General features: G+C 37.7%; 1 protein-coding gene across 8 annotated transcripts in view; it reads right to left on the bottom strand.

Moving 5' to 3' along the window:
* The window catches only part of NCK2 (NCK adaptor protein 2), a 184,939-nt gene that overhangs the window by 7,493 nt on the left and 150,309 nt on the right, over positions 1 to 27,137 (bottom strand). For all 8 annotated transcript variants that reach the window (XM_072621766.1, XM_072621768.1, XM_072621763.1 and 5 more), the window contains one exon: positions 20,158 to 20,879. In XM_072621766.1, coding sequence (XP_072477867.1) covers positions 20,158 to 20,879 — 722 coding nt within the window. The remainder of the gene's footprint in view (positions 1 to 20,157; positions 20,880 to 27,137) is intronic.

Here is a 27,137-nt window from a genome sequence, read left to right as displayed (position 1 = left end):
GACCTTTATTTATGGTCAGTGTTTGTATTTAACAGACTTCAAGCGTATGTAAAGTTTTACCATTAAGTACAGAAGATTTTCCCGAAGAAGTCAGGGATATATTACATCCAATACTGCCAATGAGTTTACAACTGTATTTTTTAACACATCATATCTAAACCCCAATGATGGGGAAAATACGATGTGCTTCTTCACTTGGCTCTAAAGGCCAGACTGGACCAGCCTCTCCCCACAGGGCTTAGGACTTCCTAGAGACTTCCCAGACAGTTGTCTCAGTCTGTGCCTACCTATCTCTTCCCAGTACCTCTTACTGGTGCATTATTTTATATCACAGTTACTAGTGAATGTGTTTACCTAAGGAGATTTACCTTGGATTACCAAAATTAAACATTTTTAAGGCTATAACATGACCTCACTTAGCATTAGTCAGCTTTTTAGCTGATTAGATACCAACTTGTTAGCAGCCCTAGTTCATATCCCATTTGCCTCTTATGTTATATCTGGGGACTGTATCTGAGGCAACAATATAGGATGAGAAGAGTAATGAATTTGCATGCAGGTCCAGCATTTACTGGCCACTGGCTATTTCCTCATCTGCAAAATAGAGGTAAGTTTCACACTCCCTAACTCACAGGGATATATTGGAGAAAGCACTTTTTAAAACTGTAAAACATTAAATATTAACTTATATTCTGTATGCTGCTTTTTAAAAATTCCTAAATCATAAATATAACCTGTTGCTAGTAAACTCAGAGAAAACAAATAGAATATAATAGTAGTTTATTAGGCTAAGCAGTCCCATATTGATAGGAATGTCAAGGCAAATTTCATTCTCCCCCTCCCCTCATTGTTTCTCCAAATGCCTGTCTGGTCATGGTTTAGATTTGGGTTGTGGGTCTTGACTTAGTCTAAGGAAGGGGTGGGAAACCTGCGGCCTCCAAGCCACATGTGGCCTTTCTATGTCCTCAAGAATCCCAACTTTAAAGAACAAATCCCCAGCAATCATGTCATATTTGTTTCTTGTCTAGAATATGCACCTTATGGAGACTGGGACACTAAGGGCAGTACTCAAGGTGGCTTTAAACTAAATCAAGAATCCTGGGTCTGATCTAAGGCTGACTTAGGTTCTGAATCCAATTCCAACATGTGTTCACACATGCATTTCCTGAGAACCCCCCCCCAAAAAACGTAACGTGGATGTAGTGAGGTTCTAAGCTGCTTTACAACCATTTTATTTAATCTTCACAACTCTGAGAGGTAAGTACTGTTACTATCCCCATTTTACAGATGAGGAAACTTGAGGCTTAGAAAAGGTAGATATGTTTCTCAAGATCATGATTTGTAACAGTGGGGGAGATGGAATTCAAACACAGATCTTAAAGTCTGATGTATTTTCTACTACACAAAAATGACTCTTCAAAGGGGGATTTTATATTTTTTTATGTCATGGACACTTTAGACCAGGGGTGTGAAACCTGAGGCCTCAAGGTTACATGCAGCCCTCTAGGTCCGTCAGTGCATCTTTTTGACTGAATCCAAACTTCATAGAACAAATCTCCTTTATGAAAGGATCTGTTCTGTAAAACTTGGCCTCAGTCAAGAGGCTGTACCCAAGGACCTAGAAGGTCACATGTGGCCTTGAAGCCACAGGTTCCCCACTCCTGCTTTAGACTGTTTGGTAAAGCCTTTGAACCCCTTCTGAGAATAATGCTTTTAAATGCATAAAATAAAATACATAGGTTTATAAAGGAAAATAATTATATTGAAACGTATTCAGTCGTTTTTCAGTCATGTCTCACTATCTGTTACCCCATATGGAGTTCTTGATAATGATACTAGAGTATTTCCTTTTCCAGATCATTTTACAAATGAGGAAACTGAGGCAAAAAAGGGAAAGTGATTTGCCAAAGGTCGCACAGCTACTAGGTGTCTGAAGCCAGATCTGAACTCAGGAAGATGAGTTTTTCTGACTATCAATGAACTGCCTAACTGAAGTACAGTTACCAAAATATATTTTTAAAAAGTTTACAGATTCTAGGTTAAGAATTCATATCTTAAAATGAATGACAAAAAAAATCCCATATAGAGGAATGATAGATAGGACCACACATATACAGGAGAAGTCACATCCCTTAGGTTTGGCCCCCACATGTAGGGATGCCTTCATAACCAGTTTTCTATGTCACACTTTGAAAATTCAGACTGAAACGGAGTACGCTACAGTCCACCCCCATAATGTAGGGTGCTATGCTAATACTATGAAATGGTAGTTTAAATTTAGGCTTTCAAATACTCTTAACACATTCTCTTTGTATATCTGCAACTGAGAAGCTGGACCAAAACAACGGCCCAGAGTTCCTCCACACGTTTTAATATTGGGCATTATTCACAGGAGGCCTTGAGGAATTTTTTGCAGTTTTTTTGTTCCAAACTCTGTCAACTACTATGTGTCTTTGGACAAATCACTTAACCTTTCTGGGCCTCAATTTCCTCATCTGTAAAATAGGAGGGCTGGACTGCATGGTCTGTAATGTTCTTTCCACCTCTAAAACTATGATAATTCACCATTCTTCAAGTCACATAAACCATTTTTCTACATACATAGGACTTAATAGATGGGAAGACTGGGAGACTGAGGACAGACTGGCAGAAATTAGTCTGACCTTCCAAAATGGGAGAGCAACACATCATTCTAGTAGGTACTTACTGTTTTTGAGGATTTTCAGACACTGGGATTAAGGTGGGCCAAATGATAAGTGAAGTTAATTTAGGAAAAACAGTAAAATGTTACTGAAAAAAATAAAAAGCAGGATGTTAATTTGAGAATGGGTTCTTCCTCACTTTTGTCCACATCACTGTTCTTGATGAACCATATGGGTGGAGGTCCCAGGATGAATTCAATTAGTCCCAAAGCAATTAGAAGGCAGAGGGGTGGGGGCTTGGTATTTGGTATGGAAAGGCATGAGAGGCATTGCTCTCATCTTGGAACATATCTTTTACACCTCTGTCCACGGGATTATTATATGTGGGTTTTAGCACAAAGTCTTCAACATGGGGACTTGCATACATACATGCTTTTCTTTATCTCTCCCCTCCAATCATCATACATGTTTTCTGTATAATGACAGAATATAAATTCCATGAGGACAGTTATGGTCTCATTTTTATCTTTGTATTCCTAGTGCCTGGCACCGTACCTGGTACACAGAAGGTACTTAATAATTACCCAATTGGTTAATCCACTATTGCTTCTCTGTTGCCTAACTCACTTAAAGTCACCTGTAATTTCTGTTTTCTCCAACAGTTGTTCAAATTCTTTAGTCTGATGACTCACACGAGCAAATTAAGCTCTACAAAATCAAGATGATACATTTCTGGGACTATAGCTTGGAGACATATAGTTTCACATTTTCCTCTTCATGGCACAAACATGGTTAGCTATGTTGGGGAAAATAAAATATGTACTAGTTGGGTCCTGACATTTCTATACTAATAAGCCTGGAGGAGCCAGGATAAATCACTAATGGTTCAATCAGGCTTTGTAACTTTAATGAATTTACTCCTCCTTTACTCCTCCTATTCTGATTTCCTCTTCTTACTCTAGTGGTAATTTTAAAGTAAATGGTGTTGCCAAGAAGTTAAAGTCTGTCTACACCCCGGAATGAATTTGTACAAGCTTCTACAGTCTCAGGCACAGAATTATCAAGATTGTTCTCCTTTTTCCTTCAGTGCTGCCCATTTTCACAAGGCCGAGAAAATATATAATTTGTTGGTTAGTTCAAAAACAAATACAAATGTTTGGTAAACAGGTAATAGGGAGATAAGAGGAAGTGGCAAAAAAGGTTAATTTTTAAAACAGATTTGATATTTGATTTTAAGGTTCTGGACACATGATAATTAGTTTCACTTAAATAATGACTTTTGGCTGTTTTATTTCAACAACAATGACATCAGATTCTCTTTAAATTTACTTCCTAAGTTTCCCCCTTTCTAGATGCATTTCCACAGGCTTTATACTTATTTAAACTTTCTCTCTCTAGAACAACACCTATATCTCAGTCCTACCTTCAGTTCCATCTTAACTAAACATTCCCCTCCTCCATTTGGTCACCAAGTTTCTTCCATCTGGTCCCTTTTCTGTCCTGCAAGATTTCTGCACTCCTTTTTCTTTGAGGTCATACATTTATTCTGGATAACTTCACTGTCATCTCTGATGACCAGTCTAACCTCTTTACAACTTCTAACATTTAATGTGGTCTGTAGCTTCAGTTTTTTTCTGTTTCCCACTTCTAAGTCTTACAGGCTGTGTGCAACTCTCTTTCTCTTGGATAATTTTCAAATAAAAATATTTCCCCTCCATCATCTGATATCACTGCCTATTTTTAAAACCTAAGAACAAGCGGTATTGAGCTACTGTATGCATTTATGCAGGTTACGTTTACATATGTTCATACTGACTTCCCTTCCCTCCTCCCCCATGAGAACGTAAGCTCCTTGTAAGAACAGTTTCTCATTCTTTGCATTCGTACATAGAAGGCCCTTAATCCATTCTTTTTTTATTATTATGGACACATGCATTGTTCAGGTGTTTTTTAGTAGTATTCAACTCTCTGTGCCCCCACTGGGGATTTTCTTGACAAAGACATTAGAGTGGTCTGCCATTTCCTTCACCAGTTCATTTTACAGATCAGGAACTGAGGCAAATAAAGTGAAGTAACTTGCCTAGGGTCACCCAGCTAGTATGCGTCTGAGGCCGGACTTGACCTCAGGAAGATGAGCGGCTGCTTCATCTATGGTGCCACCAGGCTGCCCGTTCTGGACACAGCTTCTATTCCTACAGTCAAAGGTTTAGTAAGGCTTTTGAGTGTTCACATCAACATCAATAAGAGAGTATTTACTGTACTATGTAACATGTACGTGTGTGTACATATAAAACTTGTAATTCACTTTAGAAAATTATAGGAAATGCCACTTCTCCATGCCTTTCTCAACCTACATTTAAAGAACAAATATAGTAAGCCATCCAAACGTGCCTTTATCCAATTAATGCATAAAAAAAATCAAGAGACTAAATACTGAGTCCTTTGGCTCAGTACTAGAGGCGGAATATAAAATGCTGAATTATGAATCAAGAGAAGCGGAGTTCAAGTTCCACATGTGCTGCTCTACCATGGCAAGCTCTAAATTTAGGATCTTATGACCTACCTTCAGACAGACATGAATCTCATGAAAGAATAGTCTTTGTGTTTCTAGGGCACCTTTAAACTCTATTGCTTCCTGACAATGGGGCAGTGGGGGGATTATTTATTGCTACTTTCATACTCATTTCACACTCTTTTTAACACTCATACCCCCTTTTTCATACCTCAATCAATCAATCAACATTTATGAAACACCTACTATGTGCTATGCACTAATAAGTGCTGTATTCAGGCTACTAATCTCTTGTTGGACATGTTCTAGTGAGGATACCTTTTGTATAAATGAAGACCCAGGTTTCAAATGCTGTGTCTGTGGCCCCCACCTTATAAACAGGAAAGTGACTCTAACAGGAAAAACAAAACCACATCAACTGCCAGAAAACGGACTTTTTTCCTGCCATGATTCTGATTCATCTCAATATGATCTTCTCTATTTGAATATTTAGACTGCTTTTTTAGACCGATGTTGTTGCACTTCATTTTCCTTCATGTTTCAATCTTGTTGGTGTATTTCTCTTACAACTGTATTTTAAGACATTTACCTAGTTTATAGTCTACTAATACAGCTCATACAGGGTCACAGGCTCTTAGCTTTAGAGCTAGATAGAAAGAAGATTAAGTGTCATTTAAGTCCATACCCTCATTTTAAAGATGAAAAACCTAGGACCTCAAGACATTAAAACTATCTGCCCAAGGTCACATGGGCTACAAGCTGCAGAGCTAGGATCTGGCCCACGGTCCTCCGGATGTAAGTCTGGCACAATCGGACTTTGCCTTTCTTTTTCTCAACCACAAGGATCCTAAGAGATTGTCAAATGTCTTGCTGAATTCCAGACACGATGTCTTCCACTTTTGTAATAATAACTGTCACACACGGATATACGCAACACACTCTTGTTATGAATGTTTGTGGTATAACTTTGCTGTATAAATGAAAGACAGTGTGCTGAATCTCATCTCAAACATTTCTGAGCCAAATGTAAATTCCTTCAAGTATATATGTATGTAATCTATCTGTCTATCTATCTTCTTACCTATCTACCTACCTACCTACCTATCTATCTATCTATCTATCTATCTATCTATCTATCTATCTATCTATCTATCTATCTCTTGCCCTTCTTTGCCTTTGTCCAGTACCAAGCATCAAGCTATGTAATATCAGAATGTTACCATATTAGACAGCATGGTTCACAAAGAGTCTAGATTAATTTTATATTCCAGCATGGCTTAAAGACAATTGCAAACAGGTAGGCTTTCTTGTTTGATTTCAACTGAATACTCTGAATCTATGATGCAACATGCGGTTAATATTTTAGAAAGGAGCAAAGAACCCATCTATTAAATCAGAGTTAAGAGGCAGAATCAGAGAGCAGCTGTGAGAGGTGAAAAGCACGCAATCCCATGGTCTCATACAGCATCATTAGATGTAAAGTCAATCTGCGCTACTGGTAGATTGATGTCAAATAGTCTGAAATCTTAAAGAACATGAGGCAGTACTATATACTTTGTGGATACTAAAACACTGACTGACAGTATTAATCAAAAGCATCCCCAAATTTTCTAACACAATCTAAATGATCAACAGAATCAAAACCACATTTAAAGTGAAATGTACACTGATAGAATAAAACCCTGCAGACAAAGGAAGGTGTTAAACTAAGAAAACTGGCTAAGTAAAAAAAAAAACAAAAAAGCAATACATGGAAATGCATGAACAAGAAAACTTCGATAAGGTGTCCCTAAAGTCTGAGTGCAGTTTTAAGGCACTGAAGCTTTAAAGTGTTAAAACTTAAAAATGCATTAAGACTCTTGGGACATTGCATGGTGATATAAGAATCGTGGTGTGTCTGTATGTGGGTGTACACACGTAGTTTTTCCCATTGGTTACGGATCTACTGGATACAGGAGACAGTAAATATGAAAGTGGCAACATAGAACCTCCCCAACTCCAGTGTGAAGGGGGCAAGAGAGTTGGCTCACAAATGCCAAGGTAAGTGGGTGAAGGCAATACTACTGGGCAAAGAATATACCATCCACATTTCTCTGTGCTGGGTGGCACACATGAGGGTTTCCTATCATCCACCACAGTCAGGAGATACCTAATGCCAAAAGAAAGTTACTGTTGCTTGGCTGAGGAAAAAATGCTCTCCATGTCAGCATGTGTGCTACCAGATCAGTTAACACATATGAACCAGCAACCACCTGATGTTGGAAAACAAATACCCAGAAAAGTGAAATGTACCTCAGCCGCCCTTTCTGTTCCCAACCTAATGACCTATTTATTCTTTTAAATGACTGCTGTCTTCATCAGAACTCTCCGGACAAGAGAGGGTTTTTGTTGTTCTGTTAAAAACAAAAAACAAAAACAACAAATCTTGGGAACAAAAACCCAAACCTAATAAGCATAATTTATCATTCTTCTAATGGGGATAGCACAATTCAGTCAACCACTAGGCAAAAAAAGAAGCATCAGCGCAGGCAGTAGTCACTAATTTGCTAATCCTTGATGGATTTTATTAGCAAGTTCAATAAGTCTCTCCTTTCCCCCCAATCCATTTCCCTAGAAGGTTAGCCTTATCTCTGCTAGAAAGGCACCTCTTCTACAAGATGGCAGAGGCTAAGTGCATAAATATCACTACACGCCAGAAGACATGAATTTTAGTCACAGTCCTTCAGTCAACTAGCTGTGAACTTGGCAAGTCATTTAACGTCTCTATGCCTCAGTTTCATCATCTGCAAAATGAGAGGTTTGGACTTGATGGATTCTAGGATCCCTTGCATACTTAGGCCAATTGGTATGGATTTTTAATAACAATGAAGCCTCACTTTGATGAGGAATGAAGGTATCCCTAGATTTTGGAAAGCAATGATTGAGAACAGGCTTTGGTTAAGTCCAACCAAGCTGGAAAGACAGACTACAGGAGAGAGGTCCAGTCTGGCTAGATGTGGCCAAGACTTATTATGATCAGGAAGTTAGTCATCATCATGTGATGCATTTTTGGCTACAGAGATTAATAAAAATCATCCACCATAATAAGAAGGGAGGATTCATGTTAATGAAATAAAATATCTTTTAAAGCACCAAAATATAATAACAAAAAATTACATGTACAATACTTATAAAAGAATTTTACACATATTAGCTTATTTTTATTTTCACATCAGTGTGGTAAATTGTTCAAATATTAGGATATGCATTTTACAGATGAGGAAACTGAGGCACAGAGTACTTTTGTGACCTGAGGTCCACTGCGTTTTATGTGACTCACCCAAATGGAAACCGGAGGCAAAATCACATCTTTTGGCTCTACTGGTCTTTCACTATAGCACTTTTCACTATAGCTTCCTCCCACAAGACCACAAATACACATCAGAACAAAACTTTCAAATAATATCATCACTACTTTAAGTAAATAATATAGCATAAGGACATAAATACACAAATGAATTATATAATTAATATAACTATCTAATACAACATGATATAAATAACACATGAATTTAGGCTAATAGGCAGCATGTCAGAGTTGATAGAGGGCTGACAATGGAAACAGAGCTAACTTCAAATTCCCCCGTCACATATATTGGCTGTGCAACCTTAGGCAAGTCATTTGGCATCTCAGAATCCCAGATGATTCTTTAGAATTAGCAGTTGTAGTGAAGGTACCCATGTGCCTGGTAGAAGTCCCTCCCCTGCAGCTCTTTAAATGAAGGACATCACAAGTCCAGCTCAAAAAATAACTGTGCATCTATATGCATGGGCACATAGACATACACATTAAATGTTCACAATTGAGATGCTGGAACTATGACAAATCTTAGCACAAATTCTAAAAAACATACTACTCTGAAGTTAAATACTATTCCTGTCCCCCACACCTAAGCCATGATCACTGTCCACACTCATTATAGGTGCTTCTTTAATGTTTCTTTAATCCGTAGCTTCATGTGCCCCTCTGCCAACCCACTCTTATTCCAATTCACAAAGAGCTTCTAAATTGATCTTTTCACTGTAAAAAAAAAAAAAATTTCCTTTCAAGCCACTATTACAAACACTGTATTAAACTCAAACTAAAAAAGGGATCTGGTAGCAAGGCATAACCTTTTCCACTGATCACAGACGTAGAGCTGATTAAGATGGATACTGCTAAATCAGCCGTCAAATCCTGTCATTCTGCCTCCACGTCTCATATAAATCCTCCCTTCTCTCTGCTCACCAAGCCACCATCCTAGTTCAGATGCTGATCAACTCTAATCTGAACTACCGCAATAGCCACCTTCTTGGTCTCCATGCTTTGAGTTTCTCCCTATTCCAACTCATTCTCCACAGAGCCACTAAAATTTTTTTTCTAAAGTAGAGGCATGACCACCACCTTCTGTTCAATAAACTCCAGTGGCTCCCTATTACCTTTGATAAAATAACAACTCTTGTTTGACATTTAAAACTCTTTACAATCTGGATTCTTTTCCTTAACATCTTTCTCTCAATACCAGTCATAGTGGTCTACTTCCTGCTCCTCACACACAATACCCCATTTCCTATAATTTCCTATCTCTATAGCTTTGTCAGTTGGCTGTTGATGGTATCCCTTCCTGCCTCTTGAAAGCCTTGATTTCCTTCAATAGTCATCTCAAGTACCACCTTTTCCTACTTTCCCAAGATGTTAGTGTCTTTCTAAGATTACTTCATATCTATTTTATCTCTGTCTATTTACATGTATGTCTTCTCCATTTGAATGTAAGCTTCTTGAAGGTAGGGAATATTGTATTTCTGTATTTGAATTCCCAGAACTTAACACAGGATCTGGCTTTTGGAAGCACTTAAAAAATGCTTACTGATAGAATGTCTTCAAAACAAGATATGGGTTAGGGTTAGATATTTGTATTGGCAAACAGGCAGAAGTGGCAATGAGACATAACTTGGTTTTTGAAAAAAAAAAAACCAAAACACAACACAACACAAGAAAGATCTGTCCAACAATGGAATGGGTTGCCATGAAAAGAAGTGAGTTTCCCTCATCACTGGTCAAATGACCACTTGGTCAAGGATACTACAGAAAGGATTCCTACACTGAAAGTTGGACTATGTGACCTTTAAGATTCCATCCAATTACTGGGTTTCACTAAGTATATTTGCATTAAACAAATGTAACTTTTTATACAAGTAACTCAGACTATCAGATATCCAAATACAGAGATGCCTCTGATCAAGGTAGAAAGGTTCAGTTTATGAAACAAATTATAATCTCTGAAACTAGAGATATAAGAAATAGATACCTTGGCTCTTGCCTACCTTGGAAATAAATTCAGTCTTTAGTATTAACATACAGCCATATTTATAAGGCCCTCCCTGCCACGCACCCCATAGGCCATGAATATCCTAATTACAGATAACTTAGAAATAACAGCACAGAATTATAAAAACTAGAGCCTGTAAATTTAGGAATCACAATTACTTCAAATTTTATTATTTCTCCATCTTCTAAACAACCTTAAACCAGAATGAAACTATGAGAAACTCAATATCCAAAAAACAGAATTCATGATTAACAATAAAATCTCTCTTAAGTAGTAGATCTCTAAAACAACAAAGGTATTTTAATCAGTTGGATTCTATGGTTATGTTTCTTTTTACACCAGATATGATATTTTCCTGTTCTCTTAAAAGGAAAAATTCAAGCAATGAAGAATTTTGTGCAGTATAAATGTGCTTGAGAGCATGAGGTAGCGGATAGAGTCGGCCTCCACAATGGAAAGATTCAAGGTGCGTGATCCTAGACAAATCACCTAACTTCTCAGCAGCCTACACAACTCTCTCCAAAAAAGTAGCAGAGCAGGCAACCCCGTGCGCAGGTGAAAGAATTTTCTTGTATCAATGAAAATAGGTCTTATCAATGCCTTCGCCTTAAAATCTGCATCAATAAAGTTCCCTCGCTGTGTTCTGTTTTCTTATGCAATCTGTTTTACTGAAAGGTAATGACCACATCAAAAAACAAACAAACAAACAAAACTAAGCAGAAGATATCCTTATAGGTAATGCTACCTTTTTCTCCAAGATGGAGGGAAGAAGAAAATGCAAACGAGTACAACAACATCCCTTTAAAATATTTAATTTCTTAGACTCACTCTGCCTGGGCCCTGAGAGCATACCCTGAAATAACGAGCTGATGTTGCACAGTTACATATTTAGGCTCAATGAATGGAATAACCTTCTAACAATTAGAGCTATCCCAAGGTGAGCCTCAGAGATGCCTTCCTAAGTTAGGATGCTCTGATTCTTGAGGATCAGCTGCTCTGCCCATATATACTTCACCAAGGAAACATATGAAATGTATCGAGTGCCAAATGTAGCAAATATGCCAAACAGCTAGAATAAACGATTTTATAGTACAGCAAATGTCCAGGATACAATGTTTGTATACATGGGAAGACAATTGTTTCATATAAATTCACCATCTCTCGTAAGATTAAAAACTTTATGTTGATGGCTTTTATTGCGTGCATGTTACTGATAATACTTTATAAGGATCATATTTTAATCTTTGAGTATTTTTAGACTAAATGAGGGAGGATGTAGTAGAAAACAGAAAGTATTTTAATGACTGCAGTTGTCATGTATACAACACTTCAGAAGGAATAACAGTGAGCAATTTATGAGCTTCCAGGAAAAAGTAATTTAGGCTAGGGTTCATCTATTTAAAGGCAATTATGTTAATGATGTTATGAATTTCAAAAAGCCAAGGCACTACCTATTCCTTCCCTTTAATCCAAACCAAGTAAGTATGTAGTGTTTGCACAGCATTTGTTAAGAGTTGGGGGTACAAAGACAAAAATAAGCAGCTATGATTAAAGAAAGAAGGACCCTCTCACATCAAAAGTAAGAAAAGCTGAGCAATGAAGAGGAAAAGGTAAGAGAAAACAAGAAATAAGAGAACACAGGAAGAAAGCAGACAACAGCAGAAGCATAGGTGTGGGTCAGAGAACAGCGGATGATGGAGGGCACAGGGAGATTAAACAGTCCTGCCATCTCAGTAAGGCCAGTACTGTGCCACAGAGTCCAGGTCTACTAACTACAAAAGTGGAGGCGTGAACATTCAGTGAAAGGCAAGCTAAGGTTAAGCCCTACTCACTTCCAGACCTCTTCAGGGCATCATTGTACAATAACTGATACTTAGAATGATAACTCTTAGTTGTCAAGAAAAGTCTGTAGTTTGTATTTTATACTATTTAGTAAAGCAGGCAGGAAAGTTGTCCTCCAACATGTCTGTTTGTTCCAGGGTTCAATTTCATTTACCAGGGGGGTAGGGGGAAGGTTTTCCAAAGGCTGGGGTGGTATATACTGTATTATAAAAATTTCAAAAATAGAACACAATTTATTCACAGCATTTTGTTGTTTTTTCATCCTTCATTCTCGATGAGGACCACGACACCAGGAAGGTGATGCCATGACTTGCAAGTGAATTGGACTTAAGTGAGGAAGAGCTGTGCAAAGTCACCAGTTTCACTTTCTCCTCCAGAGCCCACTGGGTCTAGTGGGCAGATGTTGATTAGGAGGACTGGAGATGGCCCTGGATGCAGTGGGAGACAAGTTAAGGTCTTCCTGAGTTTTCACTTTGACTGAGGCAATATAGTTGGCGTAGAGAAAAGGAAATTTCAAGACAAGAATTTAAAACTCATCTATCCACTTAACTCCTTTCCTTTCTGTTTTATTTTCTTTCTTTTTTTCTTAAATATATAATTTATTTATTTTTCAGTTCTCAACATTCACTTCCACAAGAATTTGAATTCAAAATTTTCTTCCCATCTCTCTCCACTTCCCACCCAGGCCAGTATGTACCCCAACCACTTCTTCCTCCCTTCTATTACCCCCTCTTCTTCCATCCCTCTCCAATCTATTTTCCTGTTGGGCAAAATAGATTTCTACACCCCTGTAGAAATACATCTGTACATCTTATTTTTCAGTTGCATGCTAAATCTGTTTTATTTTCTTTGGGGAGGGACTACAAGGTCTTGACATCTATGTTTAGGGCAGAGCTCAGGAATGAGAATGAGCAATGCGGAGGAAACATTTTTTTTTGGCTTTAGAAAGCCAACTCTGGCCTTCAGAAGGATAGGGTGCTTGTGTTACCCATACCCTTCATAGGGACAGAACCAATGTACCAATTGACCCAATAGCATTTAGTGATTAGGATGTACCGGGCACCATGCTAGGTGCTGACAAAATGAAGCTATCCTTGATCTCAAGGAATTTACATTTGTGCTCTGAAATAAAAGCATATAAATGAGAATCAGCATCAGACTGATTAAGTTAGCCACTGGCAGAAAGTATCCATTATGAGAAGGTTCTTAGAAATGTATTACTAAGATGGAGCAGCTTCCCAAATCTCAAGGAAGTTACGTACAAGCTTTCTCCCAAGAAAATTAAGAATTGATATTAGATAAGGTATGACTTAATAAATCTTAGCAAAGCTAAATTAATGTTGTTATTAAAGAAGGATGCTGGTCTGTAGAAACCCTACAAAAGAAGGGGAGGCAAAGATAAAAATGTTGGCACTTAAGAAAGAATACACCAATTAGGGCATCACTAGAAAATATACTCCACAGTGGAATCGAGATAGGACTTCCAACATTTTGGGTGAACTTTCCCTCTAGACCCTCTGGTTCCTTTTGCTCTATTTTCATGCTTTTGACTATAATGTGCATATCATAATATGCATTTAATAAATGTTTCCTGAATTGGTTTTTCCAGGCAGCCTGAGAGTGGGAAAAGAGCTGTAGATATTAAGTATAAGTATTCTGGTATTCATCAGTTATTCTTCATTCTTGATACATGGATAACTCATCTTTTTACCAAGCCACACCCTTCGCTAATGATAGTTGTGTCAACTCTTCTATGGCAGTAGCATCAAACTCAAACAGAAACAGGGACCACTAAATCACATATAAGGATCCCTGAGGGTCGCATACTAATTTTTGAAAAAATCATACATCAACATTACCTATGGTCTTTACCTTTGTATTTATTTTGTTGAAAATATCCCCAATTACATTTTAATTGGATTCAGGCAGTGCCAGGAAGATAGAGCTCATGGGGCGTATGTTTGATATCTCTGGTCTATGCTATTTCCCTGGCACAGGTTCTCATTTGCAATGTGCTGGCCCATTCGTGCCCGCCAAGTACCCTTTCATTGTCTTTTGGCCAATCCTTAATTACAATTCTCCAGAGACTGGTATAATGCATCATATACTATCACAGGAATGATATTAAGAAAGATGGGCTTATTTCAAATAAAACCTTGGGGCTGTTAGGACAACTATGCAATTTCCTAAACGCAATCTTTTTTCTGTTCAATTCTGGACCTGCCCATTGTTCACTGGCAGTGTCTTTTCAAGATATATGTACTAATGGGTAAACTCAATGGATTAATGGATAAAATCAGTGGTATATAATATTTGGACAATAGAGACTCTTCATCCACTTCTCTTTTTCCGTGTGTGTGTGTGTATGTGTGTGTGTGTGTATAGATAGATAGATAGACAGATAGATAGATAGATAGATAGATAGATAGATAGATAGATAGATAGATAAGTCAAACTCTAGAGTGACTTCAGAATTCATTTAGAAAAAGTGGGAGATTGGAAGGGGACAGGGGCAGAGTTTGTTTGGGGAATGAGCATTTATTAAGCATCTATTAAGTACCAGGTATTATGAAACTAAGCATTTTATAAATATTATCTCTCTCATTTGATCGTCACAACAACCCATTTTACAGGTGAGGAAATTGAAGCAAACAGAGGCTAAGTGACCTGGCCAGGATCAGCTAGTAAGTGTCTGAGGCCACATTTGAACTCAGTGCTTCCTAACTCTATTTTACCTATGGAACCACCAGCTGCCTTTTAGAAGGGTCTTCGTGCCATGTCTACTCAAGATATATAGGGAATACCTGTTCCATTTGTATTCCATGGGGACAGCCTCTAAAACAGAGGCAAATTCCTCTGGCAAGCATATGTCTGCCTGCTTTAAACTTTCTTTAATATTAATAAACTGAGGTTATCTTTGTTATTACATCCTTCAAGGTATCTTAAGTAATTTTGACTTATATATGAAAGCTATATTATTAGAATAATGGCTCTCCTTTAAGGCAGACTTTTTTCAACTGAATTAAGTGCTTTATTATTGTTAAAAAAACATAGAGGGAGCTTGTATTCTCTACATTTTTCGGTCAACCGTATGATTGTAAATATGTGGCCAGTTATAGAATGTCATCTGAGTTAGTCTACTGTTCCCTCTCAGATTGATTCATTTATTTATTTACAATGCATATTTAAAATTACACACTAAGAGTCATTCTGTTGTTCAGCTGCATATGACTCTTTGTGACCCCAGGGACCGCAGCACCACAATGGCTGACCATGCGCTTTCCTGGCAAAGATAATGGAGGGGTTTGTCATTTCCTTCTCCACTGAATTAAGGCAAACAGAGAGCTACTCAACCTCTGAAGGCAAATTTGAACTCAGGTCCTCTTGACTCCAGGCCCTACGTTCTACTCACTGGGCCACCTAACAACAATGAGAGCTACAGAACGTCATCTGGAATAGTGTGTTCCTTCTCAAGTTTTCATCAAGGAAATCTTCAAGTGATTAATTAATTAATAGATTAATGATTCTCATAAAATTACTAATGTTATCTATCATTACTAACATTATCTATGAACCTTTTCATTTTTGTAACAACTAAGATCTATATGCCTTTGGTTTCCCACCTCTTCGGAACCAAAGCTTGAACACCCCTTATACTCTGCTGATTCCAGAACCTATCTCCTTGGTAACCTTGGTCCACTGTCCATACTATTCTCATCTTTGTTTTTTTTAACATCATTTCTACTTTCTCATGCAGCCTACCTAAAACATATCCAAATATAATGGGGCTATGTTGTTCTGGAGGAAAGAATATGTTATAAACATGCTTATGGATTTTATTTTGCATTTTTGGTTTTTCCTGCCTTCCAGTTTCCTTTTCAGATGCTATCAGGATGACCACTCAGACAGGTCACTTAATTTAAATCAATAAACATTTGTTAAGTGGCAGGTCTTTTTCTAAGCTCTTGGGATGTAAAAAGAGGCAGAAGACAATCCCTTCCCTCAAAGATGTTACCATCTAACAGGGGAAACAACATGCAAACAATTATAAATAAAGCAGTCTACATACGGGGTAAATCAGAAATAATGAAAAGAGGGGTAACACTGGAATTTAAGGAGAGTTAGGGAGGGTTTCCTGTAGAAGGTGAGATTTTCATTGCTAAATTTCCTTAAAATTGTTTTTCTTTCCACTGATTCTTGTCATTTCATTAGATGATACCACTTTCTGCTGTAAGATTCTTACAAATGAGTTTCTATTCTAAACTTACCAGCTTAGACCCTCTGTGGTCAAATTTCTCTCCACTTGACAAGAAGATCATGTTTTGCTTGTTGGGGCATTTCTAAGCTTTTCTGGTTTACTCATTATGTCATTTGATTTACTCCATATATACTTCTTCAGGAAATGGTTATAATCTGTCAACACCTACTCCTCATTTTTTTTGGTCAATTGTTTTTTGTTTTATATAATAGCTCAGATTAGAGTTATTATAGATATTTTTAACTGCACAATACTTTTTTCTCAATTTTATCCTTTCTTCTAATTTTATGATGATTTTTACCTTTGCTCCAACAATCTGCTGGTCTTTACAAGGACAGGTGATTGGAGAATGAGTGACTTCCTGGTTTTTAAAAATTTGGTTAATGTTATTTTCTTTAAAATGCTGCTTGAAGTTTAGTATGATTAAAGCATCCCCCTAGCTGGCAGCTGCTAGTGAATGAAGCATGTAGAATTCTGGGCATGGGATCAGGAAGACCTGAGTTCAAATTTGGTTCCAGACACTTACTAGCTGTGGGACCCAGGGCAAATCACTTAGCCTGTATTACCCCCAGTTTCTTCAATCGTAAAATGTGGACACAAAATAGCACTTATCTCCCAGTTTTGCTTTGAGGATCAAGTGAGATAGCATTTGTAAAGCACTTGGCACACAGTGTCTGTAGGTGCTTAGTAATAAATGCCTGCTTCCTTCTTTCCTTCCTTCTTCCCACTATTATGAATGTTTAACCTGGAATTTGAAATTTTAAAGTTTAAAAAATGTTCCTCAGATCCTTATCACACTCTGCGTAAACTGATAAAATCAAGTTTCTGAACTTGAAAAGCTAAGTCACAGAATCCTGGACCCATCTTGGTGTAGGCACATTTTAAAGCTCAGTCTGATCAGCTCATAAACTTATTTTTATTCAACTACCATTCTGTTCTGTGCTTTGTTTTTTTATGGTTGTTGAAAGTCCTTCATTTTCTCCATAATGGCTGAGGTTTCTATAGCTCTGAATGTTTACAAAACAATTTATATATGCCCAATTGTTACAACAACCCCGAAACATAAGCCCTTTCAGTATTAGCACTATTTTAAAGATAAGGAAACCCAGCACGGTTATGTGCTTTGCCCTCATGGTCAAAGAGTTCCTATCAAAGGCTGCGTTTGAACCCGGATCTCTGCTGACTGTGAGTTCAGTGCTCTTTCTGACTCTCCATCGAAGGGAGGAGGAGATGTCCCAGGGAGTCAGCTCTACCACAGGCTAAATTCTCCCCCAAAATAAGACTCCATCCACTCTTCCCCAGAGGAAGGGTCCCTGAGCTATCTCTCTTTACTTACAAGTTTCTTTATATCCAGATTTATAGCTGTTTATCTAGATATGAGAATATTTTACATCCATACATTTCTATATCCCAGTGCCCTGGGATACATTAGGTACTGTGCTGTAATTAGGTTTCAAGGTTTTCTGAGTTTTACTTCTAAGGCTAAAAGCTCTACTGTACATGATTTTTGGAGAAGAACATAAAATCAAAGAACTTATATACAGAACCTACATCCCCTGAGAATGATTTAATGGAATGCCCTGCCAGAAATAATACTGGGCATGATAAGAAAATCTCAGAGACTGGAGATCTAGTACGCTTGTTTGCCTGAGCAAAATCTAAGGTGGCTTCCAATTCCACAAAGTTTTATCATTATAAAAAATTGCAGTTTCTCCCATGACATCCTCCTAATGCCTTGAAGATGCAAAAATCTCCTTTTAATAACTTCCTGAAGTCATGAAACTTCTCTTGTTTTAAACCCATGATTAGAAATGTGAAATATTGAATATATAATTATTTGACTCACAGCGGTATTCATATTTTCACGGTAAGAAGTACAAGAACGAAACATAAGTAAATAAACGTAGGATGTTCTACATCTTAAAAATCAATAGACTGAATGGAATTAGAATCAATACACTGAACAGGCAGAATAAATTATGCTAGACTCTTACAGTCAACATTCTTTTTTTTTGGCCTTTCATTATAGATGTCCAAACTAGTGTTAGAAGAAAATGAGACTTAGGAAACTAGCCAAGATGTTCCTTCATACAGTGAATGAAGACAACTTCACTTGTATTATACTGGCCTACACATGGACAAAATTAGCAAGTCATGTGGTATTGATGGGGCACCAGACCCAGTGTCAGAAACACTCTCTGCATTCAAATCTGACCTCAGACACTTTCTAGATGTGTGACCCTGGGCAAGTCATTTACCCTGTTTGCCTCAGTTTTCTCATCTGTAAAATGAGCTGCAGAAGAATATGGCAAACTACTCTAGTATCTTCGCCAAGAAAACCCCAAATGGGATCATGAAGATTTATTTGAACATGACTGAACTGAACTGTGGCATCACTAACATATTTCTGAACACTTGAAAGAGCCACATTTCTTTCAGTGATGCTTATAAATTCATGAAAAGCTATTCAAAGATGATATCTGCAGTACCAGCAATAAAAACAACCTAGGGATGGCAGGACTTAAAAAAAGAAAAATCAACAGGTACTTCCAGAAAGCAAAACTATTAACAGTGAAGTACTCACACCTTTATTTGACAGAGGAAATAATGTATTACTGAATGGGCAAAAGGGAATTATTCACAGAAGGGAAACCTTATGCTGTCAACAGTAAAAAGAAACTTTATTTGTATCTATATAATAGAAAGATAGCCAAGAAACAGATAATAAACTTATAAATACCCTAGTTATCAGAAGATAATAAACATGCAAAAGTTTCTCAACCACCATCCCCCCAAGGAGAAGGAAGGTACTGTGGCGGAAAGAATGAAATAAGCAAAATTATAACAGCAAGGAGGTGACTAACTATTCCTTTAGTGCTCGATTAAATACTTTTCGAAGCAGTTAACATCACTTTCTATACTGTTTCTCCCTCAAACAGAAGCTCAAAAATGTGTCGCATACTCTCATATGCTGCTACTGACACAACATGCATGTCTGTATCCCCTTCCCACACCACCACAATGAAATGAAATCCCAGCAATGCCTCCCTGTTGTGTAGATGACTACGTACCCTCAAATACTATGCCAGCAAAACACAAATCTGGCAGCACTCACCAAACTAAAAGGGTTTGGGAGGGATCAAATTTTGTTTATGTTAATATGTACTTTTAAAAATGGTAAATAATCTATAATTTTATGCATGGTCATTTTTTAATTTTATGTACTTGAACATTTATTTTAATATTTGATAATATAATTCTATATGATAACATAATCTTTTAAAAAGATGTTCAAGTCTTAAATCTTTTGTTCAAGGAGTAGCCTCAGTAAGTGGGAAGACTCAGTCAGAAGAAATTCTTTTAGTCAGAGTAGTTCACTAAGGCACAGAAGAGCAGCTATTTATGTCAGTGGAGGTAGACTCAGAACAACAAAAACCACAGATCTTTGGAAACACTCAAATATTCAATTCTCATGCATTTTTTTTGTCCATGAAAAAAAAACCCAACAACAGAAAGATCAACAAGATGAAGATCTGGAGATTGAGCAGGACTTACCGAAGACTCACTATCTCTAACAAGGAAGTCACCTTCGACACCCCGTTCATTAAGGGCACATTCGGCCTGATGTCGTGTAACGTTCCCATAATACCACTCTCTTCCAGCAAACCGTCCCGTAGAAGATGGCCCCGTATAGCTTATCTGAGGTGGATGGGAAGTGTTCATGGCAGGACCATCGCTTAAGATGACTACGTAGTTTTTAGGAACAAGGCCAATTTGCCCTCGTGAATTTTTACATTTCCACCATTCTGGGTCATTTTCAGGTTTTTCGATGACTTCCATGGTTTCCCCTTTCTCAAAGTTGAGCTCTTCCTCTGTAACAGAACTGAAAGGATAGAGTGTTTGAACAATATGGAGCACTTTCACACTCTGGCCGTTACTCATTGATGCTCCTTTTCTTAAACTGAGAAAACTTGGGGAATCAGCTGTTGCTTCTTCAAGTTCCTCAACAACATAGTTTGAAGGAAACCAGCCAATCTGTCCATTGTAGTTACCTCGCCACCAGCCATCACTACACTTTTCCATCACAATGACCCGGGATCCTTTCACTAGAGAGAGTTCATCCTCCCTCTCTGCAACGTATGCAAATTTAACATAGGCTGGGATGTTGAGGTCATAAATTCTGTCCGCAGTGCTTCCATTGGATGGATACTCTGCATCTGTACTAGGGGTGGGAGAGGCATCTCGTGTGCTTGTCTTTCTTTTTGTCTTACCCAGCCCTGTCAGAAACAAAGGGAAAGACTTAGTGATAAAATAATTAAGCAATAAATATAAAATCAAGCGTTTTTCAAAATATAAAATAGGAAGAATTTGTGGCTTACAACAACCTTCACTGTCAACTTAACAAAAACAATGCACAGAAATAGACTGACCATGTGTGACTATTAGATCTCATGAGGAAATATTAACATGGTTACCCAAAACTACACTTCAACAGATGGCTTAATTAATGCCGATCTCTAATTGTCATTCACTTTAGAAATCTGCAAAGTTACTGGTAATACAGATAATCTGGCCTTAGACAATTATTAGCTGGGCAAGTCACTTAAGTGTTTCCCTCAGTTTCCTCACTTGTAAAATGAGTTAGAGAAGAAAATGGCCAACCATTTCAGTATCTTTGCAAAGAAAAACCAGAAATGACTGAACAACAACACAAATGTCCTTCACTTTGGAAACCTGCAAACTAACTGGTAATACTGGAAAAGCCCAATAAAACAGAGGACGGTGAGCTTAGTTTACTGGAAAGATAAGTAATCTGGAGACAATTCTACATCCCTCAGGTAAACTAAGTATGAGCTCAGAGCACCTTGAGTCTTCTTGCACAGGTGGAAGGCTGGGCTACCTGACTGCTAAGTGCTCTCTTCTGAATTCTAAGGTTCTAGAAATCTTTGAATTATCCTTATTCCAACACATATGCTTATTTTTTATTCTATTAGTATTGTGTTTTAATACCTTGATTTCCAAACATAACCCTTTTCTCCCCGAAGGGCCTTCCCTTATGACAAAAACTAAAGAAAAAAGAAAAAAGTGTAGGTTAGCAAAATTAACCAAGACACTGATGGCAAATGCAAGGTGTAGGTCATACTTCAAGGTACTCAGTACTCTCATGCTGCCCAATGTTAAGTACTCAGGGTCTCCAAGAACAGTACCCTCTTCCAGTAGGCAGTGACTGAGGCTTCTAACTTCTAACTGAATACTAAAAATTTTGTCCCCATTCACACCCACCTGTTCCGTGTTCTAATTTTTGTTCTCCACCAGATGATAAGTGCTAATGCATCACATGATAAACTGCCAATGTTACCTAACATATAGTCAATCCCAAGGTAGTATCTTCTTCAATGATGTCTGAACCTGGACCTGGTTAAGGATGCAGTAGGTCCTTAAGAAATAAAACTGGTGATAAAAATTTCAACCACCACGACAAGTCAGATTCTTGAAGCATCTGTGCTCCTCCTTTGCTACCTCACCAAAACAGGCTTTCCCCTCAAACTTTGAGAGCAAGGCATATCTAGGAACAAGTGACCCACCCACAGACTCCTTGTTAGACGATTTTAAACACGTAAAACATTGTGTTGCTGTTCCCTTATGTCCTATTTTTTATAACATCATTTGGGGTTTTCCTGGCAGATACTGGAGTGTTTTGCCATTTTCTTCTCTAGCACTCTTTATAGATGAGGACCTGAGACAAAGGGGGTAAAGTGACTTGCCCAGGGTCATATAGCTAATAAGTGTCTGAAGCTGGATTTGAACTCAGGAAACCAAAGAGTAGTAAACATAAAGATGCCATTTCTTTTTTCCCCACTCAAGTTCATTTAGCTGCCTGAAACCTATCAGTAGATCTTTTTTGGGGGTCCAGGTCCTTTTGCAGTCCATTGGTATATCAAAAGAGAGGGGAAAAGAGGATACGGAATGATAAAGTTATAAAACTGTGCCCTATTTCCGATAGCTTGCTCAACATCCTTCAGGTTGTACTACCTTAAAGTGTTCAGCGGACACCATCCTAACACAAACATGTCGACAGTTTCCCCCTGGAGCAAGTGGATAAAGGCAAAGAGATGCAGAGATAACAGCACAGCCGTGTCCAAATTACTTAAAGAAGGGGTCCCATAAAAAGAAAACTAAAATGGTAAAGCCAGATAAAAGATTTTATTTTTGTTGTTTATTAACTTATATACCCTTAGAAATATCCACACCATAATTTTTAAAGTATATTACTCAAGTTCACTTCTGTTTAATAGCTATGCTATTTCATTATATACTAAAACATTTAGCTTAAGTGCTTATAAAGCATAATAGAAACAGTCTGGTGCATTCAAATAGATAATTCAAAAAGAAAAAAAAACCTAAGGGCTATGCCACAAACCAGCCAGATTGCAACAGAAGGTGTGAAAGGAATCTGCAGCTTGGAGCCACGATTGTGCTAACTTGAAAATAATGACCTACTTCCTTGACTAATGCAAGAATTCTCAGGGTGCCAGGAGGCCATTCTGAACTGTTCCAAGTCTTTACCCCGTGCCCTCTTATAATAAGCTCATCCAGCCTCCAAGCTCATCTGAGCTTCCACACTGAGTTAATCCTTCCATAATTTTATCATCCTTCAACTGAGCATGAGCAGACAGACTACTTGGAAAGTTGGCAGTGAAGGGAATGACTGTATTGTGTTCTGTGATACAATTATAGGAAAATGGTGCTTGAAAATGGTGCTTAAAACTGCGTGCTCGAGGGGAAGCTGGCAAAGGTTTAAATTCAAATGAAAAATTCTAACATTAGAAACTGAACAATAACATCTTTCAAGCAAGATGCCAACAAGAAAGCAAGAATTAAGGAATATTAAGGAGGAGAGAAAAAATGTAAAGATGCTTGTCAAAATATAAACCAAAAACTAATGATCTCATGATTTCTTCATGTACAATCCTAATGACTGAATCACTGTTGTCTCTCCACCTACAAACCCTAGTAATTCAGATTTTTAAATGGACAGTTCCTTAAGCTTCAACTCTCTTCTCCACCTCTGAATAAATAACTACTTAATCTTTTGGACCTGAGAAACTGAGATCCTAATGCAATGACTCTTTTTAATATCGGTTCTGAAATTTTTTGTTACTAAATTTTAGGTAGTTACTAACAGCAACAATATATATGTTAAGAGAGTTTCATTTTTTTAAAGTTATCTGAAATTCCAAACAGATTTTCCCAACCAAACAGTGCTCTAAATGGTGTACAGGGTAAAAGGAGAATCCACAAAAGCCTACTTATGAAACTAACCAACATCTATATCAATATCTACATGGGAAAATGAATTCAAAATTTCAACTAGGGACAGCAGGAGCATCTTTTCTTTGGTGGTAGGAGAAGTCCTCAGTGATGTCCCCATCACTAAATAGCTCTGTGACCTTGGGCAAGGTCATTCCTGAGCCTCAGTTTCCTCATTAGTAAAATGAGGCAGGAGGTCAGAGGTTGAAGTTGGAGGTGATTTACTTCTAATGCTCCCTTCAGCACTTGGATCCTTTGATATGGTATTTTTCCGCTCTCAATTCCCTCTGTGACTCCTGTGATGTGAGGCAGGGACTCCAAAGGGAAAAACTGGCATGATAAGGGATGAAACCCCATGGGGAGATAAACAGTCACACCAAGAAGATAAGAAGTAGGGAGGAGGAAAATGATGAGGTAGCAACTCTTGGTGAAAAGATGAGCAAGAGGTATAGGGCAAAGGTTGCTGGAAGAGAAGTAAGGCAAAAACATCAGTGGGAGGGATTTTCCTACGCTTTTTGTTTTATTATACTGAAACAGCACTGATGGGGTTAGAAAATAAGTCTCTAGATCTTCTTCTTAGACTTTTTCAGCAGCCCCCCTCCCTCAAATACTCTAGGCTCAAGGCAAATTTATTACGTTTTGTGCAAAGGACAACTTGAGTTACTTTTCTCGTTTTCATCTTTTCTCTAGCTTTCCCTTTCATCGTTCTTCCAATTTCTTCCATGTTGTTTTTAAATCATACTATTTATCTGGCTGAGTTGCAACCGAAAGGAACAAGCAATCTTTGAAATGAAAAGAAGTAAATGGATATCTTTATTATGTTAGCATCTATTCTTTAAAACTTAAGTACTATTTAGAAACGAGAGTAAAATCTCTAAGAACCAGAACCCAACTTTCCGGATCACTCAGCTAACTTTGTTTTCCTCTGTGTAACACTTTTAGGAGAAAGGAAGTCATTATTAGCATCTGCCCTTAAGTCAATGTACATTCAACCCAATGTCTACACTTACAGCATTATATTGTAATCTGAACGAATATTCAATGCTGTGAATCATTTTATGAAATCCTGTGTCATCATTTAATTGTTTAGTGAAATATGTTGGGTGTCTAATTATCTGAGAATATTTTAGAGTCTATCATTGAAGGGACTGTCAGTAAAAAGCTAGAAAGGGAAGCAATGATCACAAAGAACGAGCACGACTTTCTCAAGAATAACGATTAAGCTCTGAACATTGAGAAAATTAAACTGATTCTCTTCCGCCATTGATTTCATTTTGTATCACTCAACATTCTGTGTAACCACCAAAGTCACATTTCATTTGTCTCTGAGTTAAGTTTGGAAGTTCAGCTTTCCTGTAAATCACTCATTGCCTCTAGGTTGTTCAGAAGTTCAGATCTCCTGCTTAATCACTCATCTATTCTTGTGTCAAGGAAAGCTGTTATCCTTGAAGGCCACAGGTAAATGCCAGGGAAGTCGGTCTGTTATCTTTGGCCAGACTGGCAAGAGAATTTGGTCTGTTATCACCGTGACACTAACCATGCAATGGACACTACCAATGAACTTTCCAAGCTACAAGATGGAAGGAGAGGTGGTTGTTAGCTTTGTACTCCAAATTTCCAGCCAATTATGTTATCTTCCACATCTATGATGTTGCAGGTTTTGCAATCAATCACACTGTTTTCACCATCTATGATGCCACCTTCTAGTTTTTGGATGATCCTCCTTATGTCCATAAAATTAATGTGTCAGTTCTCATTCAGGATCTTTTGGCTTGCTGAGGAGCCAAAGATTGGTAATTACTAGTCTTACCAATAAAATGAATATGCTCAGAACTCTGTGCCTCAGTTTATCTTAATTTCAATTGTGACAGACCCCCCCCTCCCCCTTTTTGAGAGTGTTCCTTATAGACCAAGGGAAATTGCAGATATGGTTAACCTGAATTTTAATTACTTTTTTACTAGTCAATAACCTTTATTTAGCATTACAGAGTTAGGGTGAGTGGGAGATGCTGAAAAACAAACACACTTTGCATTAGTAACATTCATCAATACAAATTAAAACATATTTTATCTAAAGTATCTGGCAAGCTCCCCCTGCCATTCCTGTTTAAAAGATGGAGAGGAATAAGCTAGAGAGACAGTATAATTAGAAGATTTTTAGTAGAGCACCTCAGGAACCAACACTCAATCCTATAAGGTTTTAACATTTTTATTGACTGAGGAAAACCATGGAAGATTTTTATTCCACCTAAAAATGGGATTAAAGCCATCAGAGATAACTAACACATGGTATAACAAAGTCAAGATTCTACAAGATCTTGACAAGTTGGCCTATTATTGGACTGAATAATATTATGAGATTTAACAGAGTTGGAACATATAGATTATTATAGATTTATATAGAATTTAAAATCATTCTAGATTTAGAGCTGGAAGACAACTAGGAGGTTACTAACCTTGAATTCCTCATTTTCCAAAGGAAGAAACTACAAAAAAGAAAAAATTAAGTGTCCTGTCCAAAGTTATACCACTAATAAGTGCCTGAGGTGAATTTTGAATCCACATACTCCAAGTTCAAATCCATGCATCATGAAACTCTTACACTTGGGTTCAACAAAGGAACTTAACATATGGAACATGGTGAAGGGGTAGGGAATGGTCAGAGACAACAGCATAACTAGAAAAAAAAAAGTCTGGGAATTTTAGAGGGCAAGGTCAATAGTGACATGACATCCAAGAAGCTAATGTAATTAGTCTACAAGGCTACATTAACAAGGTAGAGTGTAGCATCCAGGACTAGAGAGATCTCTGAATCACAAGAACATAGACTCAGAGTTAGAAGGAACCTTAGGGGCTGCCACTGACTCCAACCCCATTATTTTAGAGATGAGGAAATTGAGGAATAGAATGGTTAAATGACTTGCCCAGAGACACTCAGGTAAGTAACTGTCTGAAGTGAGACAGTACTCCTGAGCTATAAAGTCAGACAATATCTGGAATACTGTCCAGTCCTGGGAGAAATATTTTAGGAAGGACCCTGATAAGCCAGGCAAGAAAGATATTGATAGGCTGGGAAGTGTTGGGTGGAGGCAACCAGGGCATGAAGAGCCTCGAGGTCATGTCATGAGAGGTCTGGTTTGAAGGAATTTCAGGTTTTTTATCAGAAGGAGGTTTGTTTCTTTTTTTAAATTGGGGAGGTATTAGCCATCTTCAAATATATGAAA

The sequence above is a fragment of the Notamacropus eugenii genome, chromosome 6, assembly GCF_028372415.1.
Source record: "Notamacropus eugenii isolate mMacEug1 chromosome 6, mMacEug1.pri_v2, whole genome shotgun sequence".
Lineage (NCBI taxonomy): Eukaryota > Metazoa > Chordata > Mammalia > Diprotodontia > Macropodidae > Notamacropus > Notamacropus eugenii.
Note: the sequence above shows the minus strand (reverse complement) of the source record. Positions and strands in the feature narration are given on the sequence as shown.